We start from the raw sequence: 21,997 nt of genomic DNA, 5'->3' as shown, positions 1-21,997 counted from the left end.
AACGATTTTAACATTTTAACATTTTAACATTTTAAATGTGACATCTTAAGAATATAATATGATTTTTCAAGGTTTAAAATTCCAAGTGAGAAGTGAGTTTGTAGTTAATATTCAAAATTGCTAAACAAATGATGCATTCGGTTTGTTATAAAAGATCCAAATGATTTAAGCAGCAGGGGCAGACAGGGGCAGACAGGGGCAGACAGGGGCGTGTAAGTGTGGGTCTGAGACAGGGCCAGCAGGGGCAGACAGGGGCGTGTAAGTGTGGGTCTGAGACAGGGCCAGCAGGGGCAGACAGGGGCAGACAGGGGCGTGTAAGTGTGGGTCTGAGACAGGGCCAGCAGGGGCAGACAGGGGCGTGTAAGTGTGGGTCTGAGACAGGGCCAGCAGGGGCAGACAGGGGCAGACAGGGGCGTGTAAGTGTGGGTCTGAGACAGGGCCAGCAGGGGCAGACAGGGGCAGACAGGGGCGTGTAAGTGTGGGTCTGAGACAGGGCCAGCAGGGGCAGACAGGGGCGTGTAAGTGTGGGTCTGAGACAGGGCCAGCAGGGGCAGACAGGGGCGTGTAAGTGTGGGTCTGAGACAGGGCCAGCAGGGGCAGACAGGGGCAGACAGGGGCGTGTAAGTGTGGGTCTGAGACAGGGCCAGCAGGGGCAGACAGGGGCGTGTAAGTGTGGGTCTGAGACAGGGCCAGCAGGGGCAGACAGGGGCAGACAGGGGCGTGTAAGTGTGGGTCTGAGACAGGGCCAGCAGGGGCAGACAGGGGCGTGTAAGTGTGGGTCTGAGACAGGGCCAGCAGGGGCAGACAGGGGCAGACAGGGGCGTGTAAGTGTGGGTCTGAGACAGGGCCAGCAGGGGCAGACAGGGGCGTGTAAGTGTGGGTCTGAGACAGGGCCAGCAGGGGCAGACAGGGGCGTGTAAGTGTGGGTCTGAGACAGGGCCAGCAGGGGCAGACAGGGGCGTGTAAGTGTGGGTCTGAGACAGGGCCAGCAGGGGCAGACAGGGGCGTGTAAGTGTGGGTCTGAGACAGGGCCAGCAGGGGCAGACAGGGGCAGACAGGGGCGTGTAAGTGTGGGTCTGAGACAGGGCCAGCAGGGGCAGACAGGGGCGTGTAAGTGTGGGTCTGAGACAGGGCCAGCAGGGGCAGACAGGGGCAGACAGGGGCGTGTAAGTGTGGGTCTGAGACAGGGCCAGCAGGGGCAGACAGGGGCAGACAGGGGCGTGTAAGTGTGGGTCTGAGACAGGGCCAGCAGGGGCAGACAGGGGCAGACAGGGGCGTGTAAGTGTGGGTCTGAGACAGGGCCAGCAGGGGCAGACAGGGGCAGACAGGGGCGTGTAAGTGTGGGTCTGAGACAGGGCCAGCAGGGGCAGACAGGGGCGTGTAAGTGTGGGTCTGAGACAGGGCCAGCAGGGGCAGACAGGGGCGTGTAAGTGTGGGTCTGAGACAGGGCCAGCAGGGGCAGACAGGGGCGTGTAAGTGTGGGTCTGAGACAGGGCCAGCAGGGGCAGACAGGGGCGTGTAAGTGTGGGTCTGAGACAGGGCCAGCAGGGGCAGACAGGGGCAGACAGGCGCATGTATGACTTTGTGCTCTGCATTTACAGTTCTGAGTCTCTAGAGGGCTCCACTGAGTCAGACACAACTGAAGCTCTCCCAGAGGAACCAGAGGAAGAACCAGTCCAGTTCCCAGACGTGAGTGATCCTCTGCTCCTTCCTCTTCTGCATCATCTCTGACCCACGTCTCTGCTCCTCTGCTCCTCTGCTCCTCTGCTCCTCTGCTCCTCTACTCCTCTGCTCCTCAGGTCACTCCTCTTCTGGACTCACGACTTCAGAAGTCCAGAGTGGACTTGGCTCACAGAAGGAGCAGGGTCAGGACTCCTCACTCGATAGGTCTGACCTCCAGAGGCTGTGACTCCACAGGTGATTCATCTACAAACCTGCAGGAGCTGCTCTTCTCCACAGAGGGCGCTCTCACCTGTCTCTATCTGTTTGCAGACGGGTCACTTCCTGTTATGGACTCAGACGCCAAAGAGCCGCAATCAAAGCAGCAGCGCCCTCTGGCTGTCAGTCTGTTCCCCGGAGTCAGTCCAGCAACTCTCATCGTATGTTTAGCATCTAACACTGACCATCAACATCTAACACTGACCATCAACATCTAACACTGACCATCAACATCTAACACTGACCATCAACATCTAACACTGACCATCAACATCTAACACTGACCATCAACATCTAACACTGACCATCAACATCTAACACTGACCATCAACATCTAACTCTGACCATCAACATCTAACACTGACCATCAACATGTAACACTGACCATCAACATCTAACACTGACCATCAACATGTAACACTGACCATCAACATCTAACACTGACCATCAACATCTAACACTGACCATCAACATCTAACACTGACCATCAACATGTAACTCTGACCATCAACATCTAACTCTGACCATCAACATCTAACTCTGACCATCAACATCTAACACTGACCATCAACATCTAACACTGACCATCAACATCTAACACTGACCATCAACATGTAACTCTGACCATCAACATCTAACACTGACCATCAACATGTAACTCTGACCATCAACATCTAACACTGACCATCAACATCTAACACTGACCATCAACATCTAACACTGACCATCAACATCTAACACTGACCATCAACATCTAACTCTGACCATCAACATCTAACTCTGACCATCAACATGTAACTCTGACCATCAACATCTAACACTGACCATCAACATCTAACACTGACCATCAACATCTAACACTGACCATCAACATCTAACACTGACCATCAACATCTAACACTGACCATCAACATCTAACACTGACCATCAACATCTAACACTGACCATCAACATCTAACACTGACCATCAACATCTAACACTGACCATCAACATCTAACACTGACCATCAACATCTAACTCTGACCATCAACATCTAACACTGACCATCAACATCTAACTCTGACCATCAACATCTAACTCTGACCATCAACATCTAACACTGACCATCAACATCTAACACTGACCATCAACATCTAACTCTGACCATCAACATCTAACACTGACCATCAACATCTAACTCTGACCATCAACATCTAACTCTGACCATCAACATCTAACACTGACCATCAACATCTAACACTGACCATCAACATCTAACTCTGACCATCAACATCTAACACTGACCATCAACATCTAACTCTGACCATCAACATCTAACACTGACCATCAACATCTAACACTGACCATCAACATCTAACACTGACCATCAACATCTAACACTGACCATCAACATCTAACTCTGACCATTAACATCTAACTCTGACCATCAACATCTAACTCTGACCATCAACATCTAACACTGACCATCAACATCTAACTCTGACCATCAACATCTAACACTGACCATCAACATCTAACTCTGACCATTAACATCTAACTCTGACCATCAACATCTAACTCTGACCATCAACATCTAACTCTGACCATCAACATCTAACTCTGACCATCAACATCTAACACTGACCATCAACATCTAACACTGACCATCAACATGTAACTCTGACCATCAACATCTAACTCTGACCATCAACATCTAACTCTGACCATCAACATCTAACTCTGACCATCAACATCTAACACTGACCATCAACATCTAACTCTGACCATCAACATCTAACACTGACCATCAACATCTAACACTGACCATCAACATCTAACACTGACCATCAACATGTAACACTGACCATCAACATCTAACTCTGACCATCAACATCTAACACTGACCATCAACATCTAACACTGACCATCAACATCTAACACTGACCATCAACATCTAACACTGACCATCAACATCTAACACTGACCATCAACATGTAACACTGACCATCAACATCTAACTCTGACCATCAACATCTAACACTGACCATCAACATCTAACACTGACCATCAACATCTAACACTGACCATCAACATCTAACACTGACCATCAACATCTAACTCTGACCATCAACATCTAACACTGACCATCAACATTTAACTCTGACCATCAACATCTAACACTGACCATCAACATCTAACACAGACCATCAACATCTAACTCTGACCATCAACATCTAACTCTGACCATCAACATCTAACTCTGACCATCAACATCTAACACTGACCATCAACATCTAACACTGACCATCAACATCTAACACTGACCATCAACATCTAACTCTGACCATCAACATCTAACTCTGACCATCAACATGTAACTCTGACCATCAACATCTAACACTGACCATCAACATCTAACACTGACCATCAACATCTAACACTGACCATCAACATCTAACTCTGACCATCAACATCTAACACTGACCATCAACATCTAACTCTGACCATCAACATCTAACTCTGACCATCAACATGTAACTCTGACCATCAACATCTAACACTGACCATCAACATCTAACACTGACCATCAACATCTAACACTGACCATCAACATCTAACACTGACCATCAACATTTAACTCTGACCATCAACATCTAACACTGACCATCAACATCTAACTCTGACCATCAACATCTAACTCTGACCATCAACATCTAACACTGACCATCAACATCTAACTCTGACCATCAACATTTAACACTGACCATTAACATCTAACTCTGACCATCAACATCTAACTCTGACTCTGACCATCAACATCTAACTCTGACCATCAACATCTAACACTGACCATCAACATCTAACTCTGACCATCAACATCTAACACTGACCATTAACATCTAACTCTGACCATCAACATCTAACTCTGACTCTGACCATCAACATCTAACTCTGACCATCAACATCTAACTCTGACCATCAACATCTAACTCTGACCATCAACATCTAACACTGACCATCAACATCTAACACTGACCATCAACATCTAACACTGACCATCAACATCTAACTCTGACCATCAACATCTAACTCTGACCATTAACATCTAACTCTGACCATCAACATCTAACTCTGACTCTGACCATCAACATCTAACTCTGACCATCAACATCTAACTCTGACCATCAACATCTAACTCTGACCATCAACATCTAACACTGACCATCAACATCTAACACTGACCATCAACATCTAACACTGACCATCAACATCTAACTCTGACCATCAACATCTAACTCTGACCATCAACATCTAACTCTGACCATCAACATCTAACACTGACCATCAACATCTAACTCTGACCATCAACATCTAACTCTGACCATCAACATCTAACTCTGACCATCAACATCTAACTCTGACCATCAACATCTAACTCTGACTCTGACCATCAACATCTAACTCTGACCATCAACATCTAACACTGACCATCAACATCTAACACTGACCATCAACATCTAACACTGACCATCAACATCTAACTCTGACCATCAACATCTAACACTGACCATCAACATCTAACTCTGACCATCAACATCTAACACTGACCATAAACATCTAACTCTGACCATCAACATCTAACACTGACCATCAACATGTAACTCTGACCATCAACATGTATCTCTGACCATCAACATCTAACACTGACCATCAACATGTAACTCTGACCATCAACATCTAACACTGACCATCAACATCTAACTCTGACCATCAACATCTAACACTGACCATCAACATCTAACTCTGACCATCAACATGTAACTCTGACCATCAACATGTAACTCTGACCATCAACATGTAACTCTGACCATCAACATCTAACACTGACCATCAACATCTAACTCTGACCATCAACATCTAACTCTGACCATCAACATCTAACACTGACCATCAACATCTAACACTGACCATCAACATCTAACACTGACCATCAACATCTAACACTGACCATCAACATCTAACACTGACCATCAACATGTAACTCTGACCATCAACATGTAACTCTGACCATCAACATGTAACTCTGACCATCAACATGTAACTCTGACCATCAACATCTAACACTGACCATCAACATCTAACTCTGACCATCAACATCTAACTCTGACCATCAACATCTAACACTGACCATCAACATCTAACACTGACCATCAACATCTAACTCTGACCATCAACATCTAACACTGACCATCAACATCTAACACTGACCATCAACATGTAACTCTGACCATCAACATCTAACACTGACCATCAACATCTAACACTGACCATCGACATCTAACACTGACCATCAACATCTAACTCTGACCATCAACATCTAACTCTGACTCTGACCATCAACATCTAACTCTGACCATCAACATCTAACTCTGACCATCAACATCTAACTCTGACCATCAACATCTAACTCTGACCATCAACATCTAACACTGACCATCAACATCTAACTCTGACCATCAACATCTAACACTGACCATCAACATGTAACTCTGACCATCAACATCTAACACTGACCATCAACATCTAACACTGACCATCAACATCTAACTCTGACCATCAACATCTAACTCTGACCATCAACATCTAACTCTGACCATCAACATCTAACTCTGACCATCAACATCTAACACTGACCATCAACATCTAACACTGACCATCAACATGTAACTCTGACCATCAACATCTAACTCTGACCATCAACATCTAACTCTGACCATCAACATTTAACTCTGACCATCAACATCTAACTCTGACCATCAACATTTAACTCTGACCATCAACATCTAACACTGACCATCAACATCTAACACTGACCATCAACATCTAACTCTGACCATCAACATCTAACTCTGACTCTGACCATCAACATCTAACTCTGACCATCAACATCTAACTCTGACCATCAACATCTAACTCTGACCATCAACATCTAACTCTGACCATCAACATCTAACACTGACCATCAACATCTAACACTGACCATCAACATCTAACACTGACCATCAACATCTAACACTGACCATCAACATCTAACTCTGACCATCAACATCTAACTCTGACCATCAACATCTAACACTGACCATCAACATGTAACTCTGACCATCAACATCTAACTCTGACCATCAACATCTAACACTGACCATCAACATCTAACTCTGACCATCAACATCTAACTCTGACTCTGACCATCAACATCTAACTCTGACCATCAACATCTAACACTGACCATCAACATCTAACACTGACCATAAACATCTAACTCTGACCATCAACATCTAACACTGACCATCAACATGTAACTCTGACCATCAACATCTAACACTGACCATCAACATCTAACTCTGACCATCAACATCTAACACTGACCATCAACATCTAACTCTGACCATCAACATCTAACACTGACCATCAACATCTAACTCTGACTCTGACCATCAACATCTAACTCTGACCATCAACATCTAACACTGACCATCAACATCTAACACTGACCATCAACATCTAACTCTGACCATCAACATCTAACTCTGACCATCAACATCTAACTCTGACCATCAACATCTAACACTGACCATCAACATCTAACACTGACCATCAACATCTAACTCTGACCATCAACATGTAACTCTGACCATCAACATCTAACACTGACCATCAACATCTAACACTGACCATCAACATCTAACACTGACCATCAACATCTAACTCTGACCATCAACATCTAACTCTGACCATCAACATCTAACTCTGACCATCAACATCTAACACTGACCATCAACATCTAACACTGACCATCAACATCTAACTCTGACCATCAACATGTAACTCTGACCATCAACATGTAACTCTGACCATCAACATCTAACACTGACCATCAACATCTAACACTGACCATCAACATCTAACTCTGACCATCAACATCTAACACTGACCATCAACATCTAACACTGACCATCAACATCTAACACTGACCATCAACATCTAACTCTGACCATCAACATCTAACACTGACCATCAACATCTAACTCTGACCATCAACATCTAACTCTGACCATCAACATCTAACTCTGACCATCAACATCTAACTCTGACCATCAACATGTATCTCTGACCATCAACATCTAACTCTGACCATCAACATCTAACACTGACCATCAACATGTATCTCTGACCATCAACATCTAACACTGACCATCAACATCTAACTCTGACCATCAACATCTAACACTGACCATCAACATCTAACACTGACCATCAACATCTAACTCTGACCATCAACATCTAACTCTGACCATCAACATCTAACACTGACCATCAACATCTAACTCTGACCATCAACATCTAACACTGACCATCAACATCTAACACTGACCATTAACATCTAACTCTGACCATCAACATCTAACTCTGACTCTGACCATCAACATCTAACTCTGACCATCAACATCTAACTCTGACCATCAACATCTAACACTGACCATCAACATCTAACTCTGACCATCAACATCTAACACTGACCATCAACATCTAACTCTGACCATCAACATCTAACACTGACCATCAACATCTAACTCTGACCATCAACATCTAACTCTGACCATCAACATCTAACTCTGACCATCAACATCTAACACTGACCATCAACATGTAACTCTGACCATCAACATCTAACACTGACCATCAACATGTAACTCTGACCATCAACATCTAACACTGACCATTAACATCTAACTCTGACCATCAACATCTAACTCTGACCATCAACATCTAACACTGACCATCAACATCTAACACTGACCATCAACATCTAACACTGACCATCAACATCTAACTCTGACCATCAACATCTAACACTGACCATCAACATCTAACTCTGACCATCAACATGTAACTCTGACCATCAACATCTAACTCTGACCATCAACATCTAACTCTGACCATCAACATCTAACACTGACCATCAACACTTCTGCCTCAGGCTCACATAAAGAAGAGGAGCTCGGAGCCAGAGCGCCCCCCAGAGGAGCACGAGAGCACTGCACACGGGCCTGAGCAGGGGGCGGAGCCAGAGGAGCGCTCCCCTCGTCCTGCTCCACACATGGCAGGAGCCACGATGGTGCTGCCCCCTGTGGGCTCCTCAGGGTAACCCAACGTTGTTGTGACGTTGTTGTAACATTGTTGTGACGTTGTTTTGATGTTGTTGTGATGTTGTTGTGATGTTGTTGTGACGTTACCATGACGATGTTGTGACGTTTTTGTGACATTTTCTTGACGATGTGACTATGTTGTGATGTTGTTGTGACGTGACGATGTTGTGACGTGACGATGTTGTGACGTTGTTGGTTGTTGTGACGTTGTTGTGACGTTGCTGTGACGTTGTTGTGACGTTGTTGTGACGTTGTTGTGACGTTGTTGTGACGTTGTTCGTTGTTGTGACGTTATTGTGCCGTTGTTGTGCCGTTGTTGTGCCGTTGTTGTGCCGTTGCTGTGCCTTTGTTGTGACGTTGTTGTAATGTTGTTGTTCGTTGTTGTGACGTTGTTGTAATGTTGTTGTGATGTTGTTATCACGTTGTTGTTCGTTGTTGTGACGTTCGTTGTTGTGACGTTCGTTGTTGTGATGTTCGTTGTTGTGACGTTCGTTGTAATGTTGTTGTTCGTTGTTGTGACGTTGTTTTGACGTTGTTGTGACGTTGTTGTGACGTTGTTGTGACGTTGTGCCGATGTTGTGACGTTGTTGTGACATTTTTAAGAAGCTGTTGTGACGATGTTGTGACGTTGTTCGTTGTTCTGACGTTGTTGTAACGTTGTTGTGACGTTTGTTTTTGTGACGTTTGTGTGACGTTGTTGTAACGATGTTGTGACGTTGTTGTGGCGTTTTTATGATGTTTTTGTGACTTTGTCGTGATGTTGTTTTGACGATGTGACGATGTTCGTTGTTGTGACGTTCGTTGTTGTAACGTTGTTGTGACGTTGTTCATTGTTGTGACGTTCGTTGTTGTGACGTTCGTTGTTGTGACATTCGTTGTTGTGACGTTCGTTGTTGTGACGCTGTTTTGACGATGTGACGATGTTCTGACGTTGTTGTGACGTTGTTCGTTGTTGTGCAGTTATTGTGTCGTTGTTGTAATGTTGTTGTACGTTGTTGTGACGTTGTTGTGACCTTGTTGTGACATTGTTGTGACCTTGTTGTGATGTTGTTATCACGTTGTTGTGACGATGTTGTGTCGTTGTTGTGACGATGTTGTGAGGTTCGTTGTTGTGACGTTGTTTTGACGATGCTGTGACGTTGTTGTGACGTTGTTATCACGTTGTTATCACGTTGTTGTGACGTTGTTGTAACTTTCGTTGTTGTGACGTTCGTTGTTGTGATGTTGTTGTGACGTTGTTATAACGATGTTGTGACCTTGTTGTGACAATGTTGTGACGTTGTTGTGACGTTGTTGTGACGTTTGTGTGACGTTGTTGTGACGATGTTGTGACGTTGTTCGTTGTTGTGACGTTGTTCGTTGTTGTAACGTTGTTGTGACGTTGTGATGATGTTGTGACGTTGTTGTGACGTTGTTCGTTGTTGTGACGTTGTTGTGACTTTCGTTTTTGTAACGTTGTTGTGACGTTTGTGTGACATTGTTTTGATTATGTGACTATGTTGTGACGATTTTGTGACGTTGTTCGTTGTTGTAACGTTGTTGTGACGTTTGTGTGACATTGTTTTGATTATGTGACTATGTTGTGACGATTTTGTGACGTTGTTCGTTGTTGTAACGTTGTTGTGACGTTTGTGTGACATTGTTTTGATTATGTGACTATGTTGTGACGATTTTGTGACGTTGTTCGTTGTTGTAACGTTGTTGTGACGTTGTTGTGATGTTGTTGTGATGTGGTTGTAACTTTGATGTGACGTTGTTCATTGTTGTGACGTTGTTGTGATGTTGTTGTGATGTGGTTGTAACTTTGATGTGACGTTGTTCATTGTTGTGACGTTGTTGTAACGTTGTTGTGACGTTCGTTGTTGTGACGTTCGTTGTTGTGACGCTGTTTTGACGATGTGACGATGTTCTGACGTTGTTGTGATGTTGTTCGTTGTTGTGCCGTTGTTGTGATGTTGTTGTGACGTTGTTGTGACGTTGTTGTAATGTTGTTGTGCCGTTGTTGTGATGTTGTTGTGACGTTGTTGTGACGTTGTTGTGACGTTGTGGTGATGTTGTTGTGACGTTGTTCGTTGTTGTGATGTTGTTGTGACGTTGTTCGTTGTTGTTCGTTGTTGTGATGTTGTTGTAATGTTGTTGTAATGTTGTTGTGCCGTTGTTGTGATGTTGTTGTGATGTTGTTGTGACGTTGTTGTAATGTTGTTGTGACGTTGTTGTGATGTTGTTGTGAAGTTGTTGTCCGTTGTTGTGATGTTGTTGTGACGTTGTTCGTTGTTGTGATGTTGTTGTGACGTTGTTGTGACGGTGTGATGTTGTTGTGACGTTGTTCGTTGTTGTGATGTTGTTGTGACGTTGTTCGTTGTTGTGATGTTGTTGTAATGTTGTTGTAATGTTGTTGTGCCGTTGTTGTGATGTTGTTGTGATGTTGTTGTGACGTTGTTGTAATGTTGTTGTGACGTTGTTGTGATGTTGTTGTGAAGTTGTTGTCCGTTGTTGTGATGTTGTTGTGACGTTGTTCGTTGTTGTGATGTTGTTGTGACGTTGTTGTGACGGTGTGATGTTGTTGTGACGTTGTTCGTTGTTGTGATGTTGTTGTGACGTTGTTCGTTGTTGTGATGTTGTTGTAATGTTGTTGTAATGTTGTTGTGCCGTTGTTGTAATGTTGTTGTGCCGTTGTTGTGATGTTGTTGTGATGTTGTTGTGCCGTTGTTGTGATGTTGTTGTGATGTTGTTATCACGTTGTTGTGACGATGCTGTGTGTAACCCAGGTGAGAAACGATGTTGATATTTATTCAATACACTGTTTAAGTACATGACTGAACTTGATGAGCTATTTTACTAATCTAATGTTATTTATTATATTGTAAATGGTTCACTTTGATAATTTACAATATTTAACACCGATATTGATGATTGAAACTAGTTTATTTATTTATGATGTGCACATGATTATTTATTTGGTCCTGTTATTGCACAGGCCAGATTGGACGGCGAGCTAGGAAAGAGTCAAACTGATCCAGACTGATCTTTCAGGCGGCAAGCCTAAAGCTTCACAAGGTCGGGCTCCACAAGGACTCCACCTGCTCTGGTCGGGCCGGTAGGAGGCTCCTGTAGCCACCCTTTTAGAACTTTCCAAAGAACATTGTACTGCTGCTTAATGAACAATTTGAAACCACACTGCACTTTACAATTCAGCGTGACACACGCTGAGGACACTTTGTGAACTGTCCTACTTACTCTGTTCCGAGAGCCGCATTTAAGATAAGATAAGATATTCCTTTATTGTCCCACATGGGGAAATTTCATTGTTGCAACGCAGGTAGATACAGAGGTAGATCCAGAAGAACAGATCACTTATAGGAAGTCTGAAAAACACTTTCAGTAGAAGATCTCCTATAAATAAATAAAAACTCCCATAGACAAATAAATAAATAAATAAATACATAAATACCATGTCATGTGATCACGACAGTAATTGCACATGAATATGTGTCACGACAGCACATGTATTGCACATGAATTTCACAGTAATTGCACATATGACAGAATTGCACATGGTTAGGTCAGTATTGTGAGTGTTCAGGACTAACAGTGTTTGTTATAAAGTCTGACAGCAGCAGAAGGAAAGACCTGCGAAACCTTTCCTTCACACAGAGGGTGGATCAGTCTCTCACTGAAGCTGCTCTCCAGAGCGGACAGAGTGTCCTGCAGGGGACAGAGTGTCCTGCAGGGGACAGAGTGTCCTGCAGGGGACAGAGTGTCCTGCAGGGGGTGAGACTCATGGTCCAGCATAGATGTGAATCTAGCCAGGACCCTCCTGTCCCCCACCTCCTGCACCGAGTCCAGAGCACAGCCCAGGACGGAGCTGGACTTCTTGATGACTCTGTCCAGCTTCTTCCTCTCTCTCTCTGTGATGCTGCTGCTCCAGCAGGCCACACCTACAGGAGCTGATGCCACCACAGAGTCAGAGAAGGTCTTCAGGAGTGGCCCTGTCAGGAGTGGCCCTGTCACTCCAAAAGACCTGAGTCTCCTCAGGAGGTGGAGCTGACTCTGGCTCTTCCTGTTCAGTCTGTGTTATGAGTCCAGTCCAGTTTGTGGTTCAGATGAACACCCAGGTACTTGTATGAGTCCACTCTCTCAATGTCCCGTCCCTGGATGTTCACTGGTGAGGGGGCAGTGGGGTGGCGTCTGTGGAAGTCCACCACCATCTCCTTGGTCTTCCCCGCGTTGATGAGGAGGTGGTTCCGCTGACACCAGTCCACAAAGTCCTGCTCCAGTCCTCTGTCCTCCGCGTCATCGTCGTCCGTGATGAGTCCGATGATGGCAGAGTCATCAGAGAACTTCTGCAGGACACAGCTGTCCGTGTCATGTCTGAAGTCTGCAGTGTAAAGGGTGAAGAGAAAGGGCGCGAGGACAGTGCCCTGGGGCCCCCACACTGCAGGTCCGAGTGTCAGACACACAGTTCCGGGCTCTCACAAACTGGGGTCGGTCTGTGAGGTCGTCCAGGATCCACTCTGCCAGGTCATACTCCACACCAGCCGTCTCCAGCTTGTCCCTCAGGAGCAGTGGCTGGATGGTGTTGAAGGCGCTGGTAAGATGAAAGAACAGAATCCTCACAGAGCTGCCAGGCTTTTCCAGGTGAGAGAGAGAGCAGTGCAGCAGGAGATGACGGCGTCCTCCACTCCGATGTCAGGACGATATGCAAACTGCAGCGGGTCCATGGCTGAGCTCACGGTGGAGCGGAGGTGGTCCAGGACCAGCTCCAGTGTCTTCATCAGGACGTGAGAGCCACTGGCCTGAAGCTGTTGAGGTCTTTGGGGCGCGGTGTCTTAGGCACAGGTACCAGACAGGAGGTCTTCAGACCTGTGGTACCAGCCTCAGCTTCAGGCTCATGTTGAAGACATGCTCCATAACTCCACACAGTTCATCTGCGCAGGACTTAAGGAGCCTGGGGCTGATGCTTCAGGTCCTGCTGCCTTCCTCACTTTAATCCTCATCACTCTGTGATGGTGTTGATGTCCTCCCCATGTGGGTCATAAAGCTCAGTCCAGACAGTGGTGCTGAAGCAGTCCCTCAGAGCCTCCTCGCTCTCAGCAGACCACCTCCTCACCTCACGGGACACCACAGGCTGCCTGCGCACGATGGGTTCATACACAGGCCTCAGATGTACAAGGTTGTGGTCCGAGCTGCCCAGGGGAGGGAGGGGGGAAGAGGAATAAGCCTCCTTGGTGTTGGCAAAAAACAAGTCCAATGTTCTATTGTTCCTGGTGGGGCAGGTAACATCCTGGGTGTATGTTGGTAGAACAGAAGAGGGAGAAGCGTGGTTAAAGTCACCAGAGATGAGGAAGAGAGCCTGTGGGTGCTGTGTTTGCAGCCTACAAGTGCAGGAGAGCAGTGCTTCACAAGCATTTTCAGCATTGGCAGACGGGGCCACATAGACTGCGATCAAAATCACATGTGAGAACTCCCGGGGCAGATAATATAGCCTCATGCCAATAGCCAATAGTTCAATATCCTTGTTACATAGCTGCTCCCTCACTGTGCAGTGTTCGGGTTTGGACCAGCTCGTGTTCACATACACCGCCAGACCTCCACCTCTTTTCTTCAGACCTCCACCTCTCTTCTTCAGGCCTCCACCTCTCTTCTTCAGGCCTCCACCTCTCTTCTTCAGACCTCCACTTCTCTTCTTCAGCCCTCCACCTCTCTTCTTCAGACCTCCACCTCTCTTCTTCAGACCTCCACCTCTTTTCTTCAGACCTCCACCTCTCTTCTTCAGACCTCCACCTCTCTTCTTCAGACCTCCACCTCTCTTCTTCAGGCCTCCACCTCTCTTCTTCAGGCCTCCACCTCTCTTCTTCAGGCCTCCACCTCTCTTCTTCAGACCTCCACCTCTCTTCTTCAGACCTTCAGACCTCCACCTCTCTTCTTCAGACCTTCAGACCTCCACCTCTCTTCTTCAGGCCTCCTCCTCTCTTCTTCAGGCCTCCACCTCTCTTCTTCAGACCTCCACCTCTCTTCTTCAGACCTCCACCTCTCTTCTTCAGGCCTCCACCTCTCTTCTTCAGGCCTCCACCTCTCTTCTTCAGACCTCCACCTCTCTTCTTCAGACCTCCACCTCTTTTCTTCAGACCTCCACCTCTCTTCTTCAGACCTCCACCTCTTTTCTTCAGACCTCCACCTCTCTTCTTCAGACCTCCACCTCTCTTCTTCAGACCTCCACCTCTCTTCTTCAGACCTCCACCTCTCTTCTTCAGACCTCCACCTCTTTTCTTCAGACCTCCACCTCTCTTCTTCAGACCTCCACCTCTCTTCTTCAGACCTCCACCTCTCTTCTTCAGACCTCCACCTCTCTTCTTCAGACCTCCACCTCTCTTCTTCAGGCCTCCACCTCTCTTCTTCAGACCTCCACCTCTCTTCTTCAGACCTCCACCTCTCTTCTTCAGGCCTCCACCTCTCTTCTTCAGACCTCCACCTCTCTTCTTCAGACCTCCACCTCTTTTCTTCAGACCTCCACCTCTCTTCTTCAGACCTCCACCTCTCTTCTTCAGACCTCCACCTCTCTTCTTCAGACCTCCACCTCTCTTCTTCAGACCTCCACCTCTCTTCTTCAGGCCTCCACCTCTCTTCTTCAGACCTCCACCTCTCTTCTTCAGACCTCCACCTCTCTTCTTCAGGCCTCCACCTCTCTTCTTCAGACCTCCACCTCTCTTCTTCAGACCTCCACCTCTCTTCTTCAGGCCTCCACCTCTCTTCTTCAGGCCTCCACCTCTCTTCTTCAGGCCTCCACCTCTCTTCTTCAGACCTCCACCTCTCTTCTTCAGACCTTCAGACCTCCACCTCTCTTCTTCAGACCTTCAGACCTCCACCTCTCTTCTTCAGGCCTCCTCCTCTCTTCTTCAGGCCTCCACCTCTCTTCTTCAGACCTCCACCTCTCTTCTTCAGACCTCCACCTCTCTTCTTCAGGCCTCCACCTCTCTTCTTCAGGCCTCCACCTCTCTTCTTCAGACCTCCACCTCTCTTCTTCAGACCTCCACCTCTTTTCTTCAGACCTCCACCTCTCTTCTTCAGACCTCCACCTCTTTTCTTCAGACCTCCACCTCTCTTCTTCAGACCTCCACCTCTCTTCTTCAGACCTCCACCTCTCTTCTTCAGACCTCCACCTCTCTTCTTCAGACCTCCACCTCTCTTCTTCAGACCTCCACCTCTTTTCTTCAGACCTCCACCTCTCTTCTTCAGACCTCCACCTCTCTTCTTCAGACCTCCACCTCTCTTCTTCAGACCTCCACCTCTCTTCTTCAGACCTCCACCTCTCTTCTTCAGGCCTCCACCTCTCTTCTTCAGACCTCCACCTCTCTTCTTCAGACCTCCACCTCTCTTCTTCAGACCTCCACCTCTCTTCTTCAGACCTCCTCCTCTTTTCTTCAGACCTCCACCTCTCTTCTTCAGACCTCCACCTCTCTTCTTCAGACCTCCACCTCTCTTCTTCAGACCTCCACCTCTTTTCTTCCCGCATTCTCTCGTTCTGTCGCCCGCAGCAGATGAAAATTGTCCAAACCTACAATAGAGTCTGTATTTCTGCTGTTAACCAGGTCTCTGTGAAAATCAAGACACTGCTGTTCCTATAAATCCTCTGGGACCGCATGAGGCTCGCTATTTCCGTCATTTTATTTTGAAGGGACCTCACGTTACCCATGACTACGGCGGGAACCGACTTCCTGTTTGTCCCTCTCTTCTCTCGGAGTTTACGTCCAGCCCGTCTGCTTCTCTGTGTTTTCCTTAGGATGTCCGCCGGGATAACGTGACGATCTCCGGGTAAGACGACTGTTCTCCGCAGTTTCATGAGTTCCTCCTTTGTGTAAACGCGGTACGGCGCCGGCCGGGAGGCGGGGCCGGAGCCGGGGGGCGGGGCCGGAGCCGGGGGACTCAGAGCCAAGACACATCGCAACGACACGACGAAAACACTCAATCCAGCCGAATAAAGTCAAAACAAGTTAATTTAAAGCGATTCCAGTGCGTGTCCCGATCGTTGGTGAAGTTCCTCTTTCATATAAACGTGTATATAAACGTGTTCCGACGACACGCCGTACTTTAGCGCGACCGGAGGGCGCGGGGGGGGGGCTGATGGGCTCGCTCGGAGCTAGCTCACGTCACAACAACACAACGAAAAACGCTCAAATCCAGCCGAAAAAAGTCAAAAACAGTTGAATTAAAAAACTATTCCAGCGCGTGTCCCTATCGTACAGTAAAATAGATAAAATATACTAACTATATTTACAAAATATAGGAGATAAAGCACAATAAGTGTGAGAAAGAAGAGAGAGCGTTTACACCGGGCTGCCAGCTGTACCAGCGCCTTATGACGTAGCACTTCTGATCTAGCCCAATAACAACACATTGTTACCTGTATTTACCCACTTGTAAACACTACCTTAAGTGACACACATGTGACGATGTTGTGACGATGTTGTGACGATGTTGTGACGTTCGTTGTTGTGACGTTCGTTGTTGTGACGTACGTTGTTGTGACATACGTTGTTGTGACGTTGTTGTGACGTTGTTGTGACGTTGTTGTGACGTTGTTTGACGTTGTTGTGACGTTGTTGTGACGATGTGACGATGTTGTGACGATGTTGTGACGATGTTGTGACGTTGTTGTGACGTTGTTGTGACGTTGTTTTGACGTTGTTGTGACGTTGTTGTGACGTTGTTGTGACGTTTTTAAGAAGTTGTTGTGACAATGTTTTGGCGTTTTTTGTGACGTTGTTGTGACGTTGTTTGACGTTGTTGTGACGTTGTTGTGACGATGTGACGATGTTGTGACGATGTTGTGACGATGTTGTGACGTTGTTGTGACGTTGTTGTGACGTTGTTTTGACGTTGTTGTGACGTTGTTGTGACGTTGTTGTGACGTTTTTAAGAAGTTGTTGTGACAATGTTTTGGCGTTTTTTGTGACGTTGTTGCGACGTTGTTGCGACGTTGCCGCGACGTTGCCGCGACGTTGTCGCGACGTTGTTGTGACGATGTTGTGACGTTTTTAAGACTTTGTGACGTTTTTATGACATTGTTGTGTCGTTGTTGTGACGTTGTTGTGACGTTGTTGTGACAATGTTGTGACATTGTTTTGGCGTTGTTGTGACGTTGTTGTGACGTTGTTGTGATGTTGTTGTGACGTTGTTGTGACGTTGTTGTGACGTTGTTGTGACGATGTGACGATGTTGTGACGATGTTGTGACGTTGTTGTGACGTTGTTGTGACGATGTTGTGACGTTGTTTGACGTTGTTGTGACAATGTTGTGACATTGTTTTGGCGTTGTTGTGACGTTGTTGTGATGTTGTTGTGATGTTGTTGTGACGTTCGTTGTTGTGACGTTCGTTGTTGTGACGTTGTTGTGAAGTTTTTGTGATGTTGTTGTGACGTTGTTGTGACGTTGTTGTGACGTTGTTGTGACGATGTGACGATGTTGTGACGTTGTTGTGACGTTGTTGTGACGATGTGACGATGTTGTGACGTTGTTTGACGTTGTTGTGACAATGTTGTGACATTGTTTTGGCGTTGTTGTGACTTTGTTGTGACGTTGTTGTGATGTTGTTGTGATGTTGTTGTGACGTTGTTGTGACGTTGTGACGTTCGTTGTTGTGACGTTCGTTGTTGTGACGTACGTTGTTGTGAAGTTTTTGTGATGTTGTTGTGACGTTGTTGTGACGTTGTTGTGACGTTGTTGTGACGTTGTTGTGACGATGTGACGATGTTGTGACGTTGTTGTGACGTTGTTGTGACGTTGTTGTGACGTTGTTTGACGTTGTTGTGACGTTGTTGTGACGTTGTTGTGACGTTGTTGTGACAATGTTTTGGCGTTTTTTGTGACGTTGTTGCGACGTTGCCGCGACGTTGCCGCGACGATGTTGTGACGTTTTTAAGACTTTGTGACGTTTTTATGACATTGTTGTGTCATTGTTGTGACGTTGTTGTGACGTTGTTGTGACGTTGTTGTGACAATGTTGTGACATTGTTTTGGCGTTGTTGTGACGTTGTTGTGATGTTGTTGTGACGTTGTTGTGACGTTTTTAAGACGTTGTTGTGACGTGACGTTTTTAAGACGTTGTTGTGACGTTGTTGTGACGTTGTTGTGACGTTGTTGTGACGTTGTTAAGACGTTTTTAAGACGTTGTTGTGACGTTTTTAAGACGTTTTTAAGACGTTTTTAAGACGTTGTTGTGACGTTGTTGTGACTTTTTGTGACGTTTTTAAGACGTTGTGACGTGACGTTTTTAAGACGTTGTGACGTGACGTTTTTAAGACGTTGCTGTGACCTTGTTGTGCTGCAGATCTGGATCGTCTCCCTTGTGGCTCAAAGAACTCAAGTCAAAGAAAAGAATGGGACTCGACACAAACTCTTAACCTGAGGTAAAGAAAAGAACTAAACTTTAAACTAAACCAACAAATAAAAACTTGTTTTAGTTCCAAGCTAATACTTGTGTGAATTTTGAACCACTTTCATAATATCTTGTTTTCCTCTGATGTCATTAAACTCACACTTTGTCTTTTTCATTTCCTGTAACATTTCAGCATGTTCAGCTTCAGCACCTGTCACTGCCTCTGTCACTTTGGACCTGTCTTTGTTTAATATGAAAAGTAGTTTATTCTAGTTAGAGTGGGGGGAACATGTTAGTTCCAGTCTCCACCACGAGGGTTCCCTCAGGGGTCAGGGGTCCCTCAGAGTGGTTTGCATCAGATGCACAGCTTCAGTGTGGAGAGTGAGAGCGCCTCCTGGTGGAGCAAATACATGTCTCACAGTTACACACTTCCATTCAATTCAATTTATTTTTGTAACACCCAAAATCACAACAACAGTTTCCTCTGAGGGCAAAATGATCATTCATATTTCCTTTGACCAGAACAAATCTGACATCTTTGTCTTTGAGTTCAAACTCCGTTATCACCAAATGTTTCTGTTCTAATTTGTTTAAATGAGTTTCTTGTATAATATCTATTCTTCAGTAAGTAACTGTAATTATACTTAGGTAAAGTTAGGTAAACAGAAATATGATCAAATGAAAGTGTTTGAAAAGCTCTTCTGCCGCTCTTGATATAATTATGATTAAAACAAGATCTTATTTCCTTCATTGTTCAGGCGTTAAACGAAACACATTTGTTTGTCCAGGTGAGGCCCAGATGAAGCGTCTGGACCTGCACAGAAGCAAAGCTGAGGCCAAGAACTTTAAATAATAAGACCTGGCCTCTGACCTCAGACCTCAGACCTCAGACCTCAGACCTGGCCTCTGACCTCTGACCTGACCTCTGACCTGGCCTCAGACCTGACCCCTGACCTCAGACCTGACCTCTGACCTCAGACCTGACCTCAGACCTGGCCTCAGACCTCTGACCTGACCTCTGACCTGGCCTCAGACCTGACCCCTGACCTCAGACCTGACCTCTGACCTCAGACCTGACCTCAGACCTGGCCTCAGACCTCTGACCTGACCTCTGACCTGGCCTCAGACCTGACCCCTGACCTCAGACCTGACCTCTGACCTCAGACCTGACCTCTGACCTGACCTCTGACCTGACCTCTGACCTGACCTCAGACCTCAGACCTCTGGCCTCAGACCTGACCTCTGACCTCACCTCTGACCTAAGACCTCTGACCTGACCTCTGACCTCAGACCTGACCTCAGACCTGACCTCTGACCTCAGACCTGACCTCTGACCTGACCTCTGACCTGACCTCTGACCTGACCTCAGACCTCAGACCTCTGGCCTCAGACCTGACCTCTGACCTCACCTCTGACCTAAGACCTCTGACCTGACCTCTGACCTCAGACCTGACCTCAGACCTGACCTCAGACCTGACCCCTGACCTCAGACCTGACCTCTGACCTCAGACCTGACCTCAGACCTGACCTCAGACCTGACCCCTGACCTCAGACCTGACCTCTGACCTCAGACCTGACCTCTGACCTGACCTCTGACCTGACCTCTGACCTGACCTCTGACCTCTGACCTGAAGGTGCTGGGGCGTGGCCCTTGTAGAGTCTTCTCTTCAGAGTTCTTCTTCTGGAGGCTTCATCTACAGCAGAAGAAGATGATGGTTTGAAGAAGCCTCTGATCCACTCTTCAACTATAATATCCACCTTTTGCAAAATGGCAATAAAATATTTTATATTTTAAACAATGTTTCTGTTTTTACACAAACTCTTTCCATTTCCAAAGTAAAGCTTTGAATACATGAAATCACTTTGAGAGAAAAATAAACAATATCTATCGTAGAAGTAGAAGGAGCAGAATATCATTTAGATCAGTGTGATTTTATGGCAAAAATAACACACTGCTGAGTTCAACGGTCAAACATACTTCATTTAAATACTTCAAATACATTCAACACACGTTTTATTTAAATACTTCAAATACATTCAACACACGTTTTATTTAAATACTTCAAATACATTCAACACACGTTTTATTTAAATACTTCAAATACATTCAACACACGTTTTATTTAAATACTTCAAATACACTCCACACACGTTTTATTTAAATACTTCAAATACATTCAACACACGTTTTATTTAAATACTTCAAATACATTCCACACACGTTTTATTTAAATACTTCAAATACATTCCACACACGTTTTATTTAAATACTTCAAATACATTCAACACACGTTTTATTTAAATACTTCAAATACATTCCACACACGTTTTATTTAAATACTTCAAATACATTCCACACACGTTTTATTTAAATACTTCAAATACACTCCACACACGTTTTATTTAAATACTTCAAATACATTCAACACACGTTTTATTTAAATACTTCAAATACATTCCACACACGTTTTATTTAAATACTTCAAATACATTCAA

At 45.5% G+C, this 21,997-nt stretch overlaps 1 protein-coding gene across 1 annotated transcript; it reads left to right on the top strand.

Annotated features, from left to right (window-relative positions):
* Positions 1-1,571: 1,571 nt before the first annotated feature.
* LOC140372556 (uncharacterized protein KIAA1671-like) lies at positions 1,572-21,265 on the top strand. Its single transcript, XM_072459688.1, has 6 exons — positions 1,572-1,689; positions 1,800-1,917; positions 1,993-2,099; positions 8,958-9,121; positions 19,454-19,532; positions 20,290-21,265. Exons 1-5 carry the CDS (start codon positions 1,573-1,575, stop codon positions 19,524-19,526), a joined length of 579 nt encoding a protein of 192 aa, XP_072315789.1. The 5' UTR covers position 1,572; the 3' UTR covers positions 19,527-19,532; positions 20,290-21,265.
* Positions 21,266-21,997: the final 732 nt, after the last annotated feature.

The sequence above is a fragment of the Eucyclogobius newberryi genome, unplaced genomic scaffold (genome assembly GCF_026437365.1).
Source record: "Eucyclogobius newberryi isolate DKJ021-1_F unplaced genomic scaffold, fEucNew1.0.hap1 SCAF_250, whole genome shotgun sequence".
NCBI lineage: Eukaryota > Metazoa > Chordata > Actinopteri > Gobiiformes > Gobiidae > Eucyclogobius > Eucyclogobius newberryi.
This window is presented reverse-complemented; position numbering and strand designations above follow the sequence as displayed.